The 11,583-nt window shown below is 30.0% G+C and overlaps 1 protein-coding gene across 1 annotated transcript; it reads left to right on the top strand.

Moving 5' to 3' along the window:
• Nucleotides 1–581: 581 nt before the first annotated feature.
• LOC124920866 (purple acid phosphatase 18-like) lies at nucleotides 582–2,289 on the top strand. Its single transcript, XM_047461436.1, has 4 exons — nucleotides 582–789; nucleotides 858–1,724; nucleotides 1,817–1,905; nucleotides 1,982–2,289. The coding sequence occupies exons 1-4, from the start codon at nucleotides 649–651 to the stop codon at nucleotides 2,199–2,201; spliced, it is 1,317 nt and encodes a 438-aa protein (XP_047317392.1). The 5' UTR covers nucleotides 582–648; the 3' UTR covers nucleotides 2,202–2,289.
• Nucleotides 2,290–11,583: the final 9,294 nt, after the last annotated feature.

The raw sequence follows: 11,583 nt of genomic DNA, 5'->3' as shown, positions 1-11,583 counted from the left end.
CGCTTATTTATTAAATTATTATTTCATATAGTTTTTGTAAGTGATTTTTTTTTATATTTATTTTAAAATTAAATATTTATTAAAAAAATTTCATTGACTAATAAAAACATTATTTTGGTTTTAATATATTATTTATAATGTATATCTAATATTTTATATTAATTATATTTTATAAAATTAATAAAATATTTCGTAATTATAATTTATTTTAAATAAGATTAATAATTATAATATATATATATATATATATTTGATTTATAATTGTTAAATTAATCATAATTTTAAATCATTTTTTTTAAATAATAATTTTGTATAATTATAGATTTTTAGATAATAATTTTATTTTAAAATTTGTTAATAAGATTAATGATTTTAATATATAATTCATATGAACTGAATATCATGAACTAATTAATTAGAAGAGCATAATTATTTAACTCATCCGCAACCTGCCCTCACAAATCATATGATTTGTCTCTCTCTTGCACTTTCTTAAAGTTGTTCTTTTCTGCAATGTAAAAAGGTAGATGTCAACTCCGATAATCTTCCTTCCTATTTCCTCATCAACCCAACAAGAAATTATGATTTTTTTATTAAACGGGAACTATAGTTTACATAATAAATAATAAATTCACTTCTCCCCAAGCGATGGTAAAGTTGGCATATCTTATAGCAGAGTTCCTATTGATTGCAGCTGCTGCCATTGTAAACTGCGATTATGTCCGTCCTCAGCCCAGAAAGCTCCTGAACTTCCCCTTGAGCGGACATCCTTCTCCATACCCCCAACAGGTCTTCTTTTTTCTTCGATCTCTCTGGTTGTTGGGGGCACTCTCATATTTCTTTACAAAAATCTGCAGGTGCATATCTCGTTGGCAGGTGAAGCACACATCCGAGTGAGTTGGATAACAAAGAGTGAACATCATCAAGCTTCATCTATAGTTCAATACGGAACTTCCACAAATAATTACACCAGTGTAGCCCAAGGAGAAACCACTTCATACACTTATCTACTCTACAAATCAGGAAAGATTCATCATACTGTAATCGGCCCATTGAAACATGACACTATCTATTATTATAGATGTGGAGGATTAGGTTCCGAATTCAACTTTAAAACCCCTCCATCTAAATACCCATTAACTTTTGCTGTGGCCGGTGATTTAGGTCAGTCCGGTTGGACTAAAACAACACTTGAACACATCAAACATTGTGAGTACGATGTTTACCTTCTCCCTGGAGACTTGTCCTACGCCGATCATATTCAGTCTAGATGGGACACGTTTGGCAAGCTAGTTCAGCCTTTGGCTAGTTCGAGGCCTTGGATGGTAACAGAAGGTAACCATGAAAAGGAAAGTATTAAGTTAGTTGAAGATGGCTTTGTGTCGTATAATTCTAGATGGAAGATGCCGTTTGAGGAGAGTGGATCGAGTTCGAATCATTATTATTCGTTTGATGTTGCCGGAGTTCATGTTATCATGCTTAGCTGTTACACCATGTACGATACGTATTCTGATCAATACAGATGGCTGAAGACTGATCTCTTGAAAGTGGATAGAATGAAGAAAAGGCCTTGGCTGGTTGTAGTGTTTCATGTTCCATGGTATAACAGTAATTATGCTCATCATGGTGAAGGGGATAATATGATGACCACAATAGAACCGTTGTTATATGGTGCCAGTGTAGACATTGTTATTGCCGGCCACGTGCATGCTTATGAGCGCTCAGTATGTTTCGAGACCAGAATCAATCAATCAATCAAGGTGGTTTAATTCAGAATCGAATTTGAGATGTTTTATTTCTTTGGGTTATTTGGCAGGTACGTGTGTATAATGGAAGATTGAATCCTTGTGGTGCTGTCCATATTACAATTGGTGATGGAGGGAATAGAGAAGGTTTAGCATACAAGTATGTTGCTGCTGCTGGTGTTGGTTAAGTGTTTTTCTTTTTTCTTTCTTTCTATTATTAATGGCTTGAATTGCAGGTATGTAAAGCCACGGCCTGAATGGTCTGTTTTCAGAGAAGCAAGCTTCGGCCATGGCGAGCTGAGGATAGTCAACTCAACTCACGCATTTTGGAGTTGGCATAGAAATCAAGATGATGAATCCAAGATGTCAGATCAGACATGGATTACCTCTTTGTCTGGATTAGGAGGAGGAGGATGTCTTAAGAACAACAAGAAGGAAGAACATGAAACAGAATGAATTTAATGACATATATATTAATAATGTTGTTGGATTTGATGAGATGATACATACACTAATCTAGTCCAAATGAAATAATTAATTAATTTTACCGGTGGTCATTCTTCTTTGATCCTTGCAGTGTCTTTGATCTGTAATAGTTCATCCAGCCCATGAACTATTAGACAATTATCTAAATTAACACATTCAATCAAAATAAATTAGAAGAGGGAGAAAATACAGGTGAAATTATGAACTAGTATTGAAGTAAAATTAGGAAGTTACAAAGTGTTTCCTAATGCTTTTAATAGACACTAAGAAACTTACAATTGAATTGGAATAATAAGAGAAGGCTGTGTCGAAACTATCTCTCTAATGATCCTCATAATCCTCCTCTATCAACTTAGAGCCAATCATATATTTATCCGCCACTATGGATCGAGCAGATATTCAACGGTTTCTAAAATCCAGTTAGTTAGCATCCGTCAGAGACTAGCTCGTTACATCGGTCGTGAGTCACAATCCGATCATTAGATTTGTGATTTTTAAAGTTATAAACTTGGGGGTAAAAAATGAGTGTCTACGATAACTATTTCTGACAACATTTTAGAAAGTCAGTGGGTCAGAGAGTTAATCATTTTTCTTGAGTAACTACGAGTTTAATAATCTATTAGGTAACGTGAATGTATTATATTTCTTTCTTTTTTCTCATGTCATGTTTTGTTATTGTGTTTAATTTGTTCTTATTACTTTTAATATATATGAATCATTTAAAAAATGTTATTTTTTATTTATTTTTTGTTTAGTTTTTAATGAGGATTTTATCAAAATTGTTATTTGTATACTTTGTTTATATTTTATTTGTATTTAAAGTATTATAAATTGTAATATATGGGTGTTTATCTTACTCTAAAATGTTAAAATATATATATATAACATTCCATAATTTCTTGATTTTAAATAAATTTATTAAGATACAAAATGTTTAACATAGTTCTAAACTCGATTATAAGTTCAAGTAGTGAGTTTCATATAATAATAAAAAAATAATATACAAATAACAAAAATCCATTAAATTGGATTATGCAAGGGATAAGGTTTCAAATTAAACTACAACCTCTGATTTTTTTTATAACTATGTTTTTATCTAGAGAAGAAACTATGTTTAAGTTATGACTTAATATGATACCTTAAATCGTATTTTTAGTCTGGTAAAAGCAGAATCAGCTGATTCAGGTAAGACGTGAAGCTTGATATAAATGAAAGAATTTGTCATTCTTGTGTTTAGAACTAGAAATCAGTCATCTATCAATATGAAACTAAAAATAGGTAAATCCAATAGGAACTAAAAAATGGAGAGAGAGGAAATAAGAGAGTGATAAGTGAGAAATAAAAAAATGTTTTTTTTTTAAATATGATAAACCCGTTGGGTTAACATGTGCTGCCAGATTTCTGATCCAACCCCAGGTTAATTAATTAAATTTTTGCATTTTCGATTTTTTATATCAACCCAACTCAGTTTAATGATCAGTTCACCGAGTTTGCCGATCTAACCGTTGGGTCGGGCCGACTTTCAAAACTATGGTTTTTAATTAGTTGGAAAACTAATAATAAAAAGACCTATATAAGAAAGGTTAATATTTTATTTTATTTTTCTTTCTCTCAAAATGACAAATAAATATATGTATGAATAAACACAAAATAAGGCATTCTTACGTTAATGATTCATTATTGAAATCTAGGTAGGAAAAAAATGGATAAAAATAAAATATAGACAAATCAAAACAAATTTGTTTATTTATTCTTAAATACAAAATATATATTTGTTTTATTTTATAATTATGACCACATCTCACCTCAACACTTAAATAATTAGCATATTTTTAATTTTATATATAGATAACATAAGAAGAAGCTAAATTCATATTGAGATATATCTAATACATATAAGACGATATAGGTTTACGACATACAGGACAAGAATTGCCGATCTTCATCCAATTCTTAATACAATCACAGTGAAATTGATGTGAACAATGTAGCATTAAATTAATCTCATCTCCAACATTATAATTCTCCAAACAAATCACGCACATATATTTCTCCTCCTTATCTGATGCCATTGATTTATTCTCATCCATGATCTTATCAATATCGTATTCTAGACGAATGTAGAATGAGAAGTAACACATGATCGAACACTCCCGTAAGATATTGTTAATCTTTTCGTCTACTTTTTTCCTTTCATTTAACTGCACGTCCGACTCTCGAAGCCATTCTTGAACATACGTCGCAATCTCATGTCTTTGAATGTTCTCCAAATATGTCCAAACTTCTGGGCCAATATCTTTCTCATCGATTAGCCTACTGTTGAACAACTCCATTCTTCCTTAACAAATATCATATGAAGAGAGATGATATATGTGGGTAGTTCGTTAATTTTGAAGGTATCGTCAAACTTGATGGTGGCATGAACATGTTGAAAAGAACATTCAAATAGCTCCATCATCAATCAAATTTGATGTTACAAATTTGAAATGGTTAAAAGTGTATAGAAAAGAAGGAGTGATGTTTATTTATATGCTAATGATTGACTAATTATATTATTAAAGTTTTTATGGAAAGGATTAGAAATTGGAATTAATTTCCTATTTAATATAATGTTCTTTTATTAATAAATTAGATTTTAGATATATATATATTCTTAAAATGTATCTTATTATTCTTAAATTAAATTTTGGATATAATTATATATTTGTATATCCTAATTTTATGAAGAGTATATTCTATTGAAAAATATTTTAATATTAAAATTAATGTTATATATATATAATTAATAACTTTGTTTTCTTAAATAGAGATTAATTTTATAAGAGGTGATTTTTGGATGGATATGAAATTAGTTAAACTTTAATTTTAGTATTAAATAAGATCAATTTGATTAGTTTTTTTTATAGGTGATCCATGTATAGTTAAAATATATATTTCTAAATGATTATATATTAATGTTTTAATATATATTATATATGTAGTTAAAATTAAAAGATATGATTAACTTGACTATCAAAATATAAAATAATTAATTACAGAATAAAATTTAAATTTTAATGATGATAAATAAAATATATTTTATTGTCAAATAAATATTAAACAATTTATCACACACTTAACTTAAGTATCTCATTAACAACTTATAATATCTGATTCACATTTATAATATTTCATTCAAAATATATATATAAATTCAACCAATTATTAAAAATAATAATCTCTCCTGATTATTCATATATATATATATATATATATATATATATTATATTTAATTTTATAGATATATATAATTAAGAAAGAGTGAATAAAAAATAAATAAAAAGACAAAATATTTTATTTTATTTTCTTGTAAATAGTTCTGAAGTTTGATGTATATATTGAAAAGATTCGCCTATAAATTAAAATAATATATAACTGATTACATTTTAATTAATGTCAAATAATTTCGTCTATCAAAGGAAGCAATATTAGGATCTTCACCTTCTTTAATATATATATATATGTTCAAAACTAAATTTATATTCAATTATTAAGATCATGTAAAAATTCCAAATTAATGTTTATAATTTTAGATTATTGAAATTTTTATTTATTATTCTAATTTTTTCTCTATTTTTTTATTATATACCTTGTCCCCTAAATGAATAAAGTATTTTAGTACTAACTTATAGCATTCTCTTCCTAGATAATAAACTTATTTGTGTGTATCTGCAATCACCAAAGCTTTGAATTTTTCTGCTTCTGTTGGTTACTAATGGAGACAGTTTTATAGTTTGAGAATTATTATTAAGTGAGTTTTACTTTTACACAGCATTAAGATCATGTTCCAAATTTTTTTTACTGCTTTCTTAAAACTATACAATTAAAAGATTTATGTTTTTTTTATCAAGTTTGTTTTAGAAAATTTAAGATATGATCTTTATTTTTCAACGATTTAGTTGATTTTAGTTAGTTAAATTGATGGTGTTTGAAATATTGATGGTGTTTGAAATTGAGGCATAATTTAATCTTTACATTTTTGTTCTAATTGCTATTAAAAAAATTAGGAAAATTTTCGTTCGATGCAAATAGATAAAAATATATTGTTACAACGTCCCGCATTCATAAAATTTTGTGTTGAATTTAAAATATAAAGTGTTATTAGCCTAGTTGCTTAAAGAGTTGTATTTATTTTATTAGGTTGTGAGTTCAAAACATATCTATAGCATTTTTAATATTATTTTTAACCGTTTTAAGTTTATGGACAGGTCAACCCAAAATCCGACCCGCATATCATATTATGTCGTTTCATACCAATATCGTGTTAATTCGTATTTATCCAACTCATTGTCCTTCTCTAAGAAAAACCCTAATCATTTTTTATTGTAGAAAAATCTCAATCATAAATATGCTAATTTGACTTATCAATAGTCCGTGCTATTTTATATATGTTATATATAAATCACCATTAGATCAAATTACAAATAAAATTACAAATACAATAAAAAAAACATGGCATTTTTTCTTTCTTCTTTACAAAAAAAAAATTGTTAATCATAATTTTCATATCCTTATTTGATTGTGAATTAGTTGCGTAATGCAGGGAAATAGTAATTCCTTACCTGTTTAGCACTGTCCGAAGGATGCTATTTTTAGCTAACAACACCTATCGTGCTCAAAACTTTTTTTTGACATGTAAGGACCATGGAAAATTGTATTCGGGACTAAAAATATAACTAATTCAACAAATCGGCCAGCTCAACCAAATCAATATTTTTGTTGGTCATATCAAAGTTTTATTGAGAAACATTTTAGAAGACTTTTATAATGAGTCTGGGAAAAGTCAATCCGTCCCAAAATAATGTGCACGGTTCATTCTTTGTGTCAACCACCCAAAACAAATTAACATTTTTTTATGCGATACTTATGGTCAAATGGTGAACCAACAGAACGACACAATGTTTTTCAACGCCTACACTTTCAACCGTGCATATCTCACGATGTTCAAGACGGAAAGTGTGACGGTTTAGGTTGTTGAAAAGTCACGATTCCTCAAAATACACTGTCTTTGAACAATACAATTTTTAGTTACTATAATCATTTCAAGGTTTTCGGCTTTAATCCTTGCAGTTATGCTTTTATTGCGAATACAAGTGTCTAGAATTTCTTTAGCAAGCATCTCAAGGAAAGGTCGTATGAGGAGGACTGACTGGTCGTGCTCGAATGGGATATAAGTAAGAAAATGTCTGATGAGATAACCAAAGATGCTCAAACATTTGATTGCAATTGTTAAAACATTGAATGTTTGGACTTTCAAAATGGAGAAGGTTATAAATGCAAATGTCTTCACGGATACTAGAGTTGGACAATGGGTTAGGTCAATATGAACCAATACGATCAAACACGATATTGGTACAAAAGACTACGGTACGATATTATCTCACTCGGGTTGTGAGTTGGACACGACACAAGTTCGAGATAATACAATCACGAAATGATTACAAATTAACACGATAATGACAAGATCACGAGTGAGCACGACATGAACACAACACGAGTACAAGTCTGCAAACGAATTTGAATCGAAATGAGCACAACTTGTCACATGACATGTCAACTCTAAATTTATTTATGTTATACTCACATTTCCTATTTTGATTATAATAAAAAAAATATATAAAAAAATAAAATAAAATATATTATATTAATATTTCAAAAAATATTATATGAATAAAAATAAGAGTCATAATTTTCTAACATGAATTTTCGAGGCTATTATCAAACGAGTTTCCCAAGAAGACATGAGGTGAGAACTGGTCTTATTGTTTTTAGGATGTATGTGATCGTGTAAAGTTACATTTGAGATTTACTCGTAAACTAATAAGGGCACTTCCTCCAAACAACATCAAGTAGTTTTACTATGTGTCGGTGATTGACTTACGATAAAATAATGACCTCGTTTTTTAATTCTTCGACTTGACCCTTCTTCTCGTCGGGGATGAATTGTTCAACGTGGCCTTTCTGCATGTTTTTCGACACCTTAACAACAACAATTTTATTTGGAGGCCTTTATAAATAGTGTCAAAACCGTCTTCTCTGAGGATATTAGTTTTGTTGTATAGTTCGGTTGGTACCTCTAACTCATGGCGGTAAATATCTTTGTAATTTCTGTAAAAGACGACCCTTGAATATATGAGAGATGTTTTCGCATAATGAAGCCCTCGTTTTGTAGAAAGAAACTTTGTCTGATTTTTATTAAAAAGAAGTTTTTTTTACCAAATGATACACCCAAATAAATAATGTGAATAAGAATATTAAGTCCATCCCAATACTTTCATGCCACTCAAGTATGTCTAATTAAATTTAATTTTCAAACAAATATTGTTTTCAAATGTTAATTATAACTTACCGAGAACAACTATAGACATCAATGGAAAAACCCTTGAACAACCAGTCCCACCTTTCCTGCCATTGTCATGATATCTTAAGGACAAGAACATTGCTAACTCCCCTTAATACAATGGAATTATCGACAATGGTGCAATGCACTCTCGGATGATTAGACCTCGAGTACTAGAGCTGAACAATAAATTGGGTCAACACAATCCAAAAAGATATTAATACTGAATTGCACGATACGATAATATTTCACTCATGTTATGGGTTGGACACGACACAAGAACAACACAATTACAAATTAACACTATCATGACACAATCACGAGTCGACACGACTCGAACACAACACGAGCACAAGTCTGCAAACGAATTCGAATTGTAATGAGTACAACTAGTCACATGATATGTCAACTCTAAACCTATTTATTTTGCACACATTTCTTTTTTTTCAAACTTCCATATTTATAATAAAAATGATGTCGCAAAGTATAAGATTATGGTGCATCGAGATTGGTATCCATTGATGTATGAGGAGAACCGACTGATCGTGCTCGAATGGGCTATAAGTAATAAAATATCCGACGAGATGGCCAAAGATGCTCAAACATTTGCTTGCAATTGTCAAAACATTGAATGTTTGTACTTTCAAAATGGAGAAGGTTATAAATGCAAATGTCTTGACGGATACTAGATTTGGACAATGGGTTGAGTCAATATGAACCAATACGATCAAACACGATATTGGTACAAAAGACTACGGTACGATATTATCTCACACGGGTTGTGAGTTGGACACGACACAAGTTCGAGCCAATACAATCACGAAATGATTATAAATTAACATGATAATGACACGATCACGAGTGGGCACGACATGAACACAACACGAGTACAAGTCTACAAACTAATTTGAATCAAAATGAGCATAACTTGTCACATGACATGTCAACTCTAAATTTATTTATGTTATACTCTCATTTCCTATTTCGATTAAAAAAAATAAACTTAAATAGTAAAAATAAAGTAAAATATATTTTATAAATATTAAAAAAAATATTATATGAATAAAAATAAGAGTCATAATTTTCTAACATGAATTTCCGAGGCTATTCTCAAACGAGTTTCCCAAGAAGACATGAGGTGAGAACTGGTCTTATTGTTTTTAGGATGTATGTGATCGTGTAAAGTTACATTTGAGATTTACTCGTAAACTAATAAGGGCACTTCCTCCAAACAACATCAAGTAGTTTTACTATGTGTCGGTGATTGACTTACGATAAAATAATGACCTCGTTTATGAATTCTTCGTTTTGACCCTTCTTCTCGTCGGGGATGAATTGTTCAACGTGGCCTTTCTGCATGTTTTTCGACACCTTAACAACAACAATTTTATTTGGAGGCCTTTATAAATAGTGTCAAAACCGTCTTCTCTGAGGATATTAGTTTTGTTGTATAGTTCGGTTGGTACCTCTAACTCATGGCGGTAAATATCTTTGTAATTTCTGTAAAAGACGACCCTTAAATATATGAGAGATGTTTTCGCATAATGAAGCCCTCGTTTTGTAGAAAGAAACTTTGTCTGATTTTTATTAAAAAAAAGTTTTTTTTACCAAATGATACACCCAAATTAATAATGTGAATAAGAATATTAAGTCCATCCCAATACTTTCATGCCACTCAAGTATGTCTAATTAAATTTAATTTTCAAACAAATATTGTTTTCAAATGTTAATTATAACTTACCGAGAACAACTATAGCCATCAATGGAAAAACCCTTGAACAACCAGTCCCACCTTTCCTGCCATTGTCATGATATCTTAAGGACAAGAACATTGATAACTCCCCTTGATACAATGGAATTATCGACAATGGTGCAATGCACTCTCGGATGATTAGACCTCGAGTACTAGAGCTGAACAATAAATTGGGTCAACACAATCCAAAAAGATATTAATACCGAATTGCACGATACGATAATATTTCACTCATGTTATGGGTTGGACACGACACAAGAACAACACAATTACAAATTAACACTATCATGACACAATCACGAGTCGACACGACTCGAACACAACACGAGCAAAAGTCTGCAAACGAATTCGAATTGTAATGAGTACAACTAGTCACATGATATGTCAACTCTAAATCTATTTATTTTGCACACATTTCTTTTTTTCAAACTTCCATATTTAAAATAAAAATGATGTCGCAAAGTATAAGATTATGGTGCATCGAGATTGGTATCCATTGATGTATGAGGAGAACCGACTGATCGTGCTCGAATGGGCTATAAGTAATAAAATATCCGACGAGATGGCCAAAGATGCTCAAACATTTGCTTGCAATTGTCAAAACATTGAATGTTTGTACTTTCAAAATGGAGAAGGTTATAAATGCAAATGTCTTGACGGATACTAGATTTGGACAATGGGTTGAGTCAATATGAACCAATACGATCAAACACGATATTGGTACAAAAGACTACGGTACGATATTATCTCACACGGGTTGTGAGTTGGACCCGACACAAGTTCGAGCCAATACAATCACGAAATGATTATAAATTAACATGATAATGACACGATCATGAGTGGGCACGATATGAACACAACACGAGTACAAGTCTACAATCTAATCTGAATCAAAATGAGCATAACTTGTCACATGACATGTCAACTCTAAATTTATTTATGTTATACTCTCATTTCCTATTTCGATTAAAAAAAATAAACTTAAATAGTAAAAATAAAGTAAAATATATTTTATAAATATTAAAAAAAATATTATATGAATAAAAATAAGAGTCATAATTTTCTAACATGAATTTCCGAGGCTATTCTCAAACGAGTTTCCCAAGAAGACATGAGGTGAGAACTGGTCTTATTGTTTTTAGGATGTATGTGATCATGTAAAGTTACGTTTGAGATTTACTCGTAAACAAATAAGGGCACTTCTTCTTAACAACATCAAG

Source organism: Impatiens glandulifera, chromosome 1, assembly GCF_907164915.1.
Source record: "Impatiens glandulifera chromosome 1, dImpGla2.1, whole genome shotgun sequence".
NCBI lineage: Eukaryota > Viridiplantae > Streptophyta > Magnoliopsida > Ericales > Balsaminaceae > Impatiens > Impatiens glandulifera.
Note: the sequence above shows the minus strand (reverse complement) of the source record. Positions and strands in the feature narration are given on the sequence as shown.

What these genes read in the sequence shown, in the direction of transcription:
- LOC124920866 (XM_047461436.1), top strand. Translation starts at nt 649, where the DNA reads ATGGTAAAGTTGGCATATCTTATAGCAGAGTTCCTATTGATTGCAGCT. An exon ending in CTTCTCCATACCCCCAACAG is followed by an intron (nt 790 to 857) that starts GTCTTCTTTTTT and finishes AAAAATCTGCAG; the next exon opens with GTGCATATCTCGTTGGCAGG. An exon ending in TGCATGCTTATGAGCGCTCA is followed by an intron (nt 1,725 to 1,816) that starts GTATGTTTCGAG and finishes GTTATTTGGCAG; the next exon opens with GTACGTGTGTATAATGGAAG.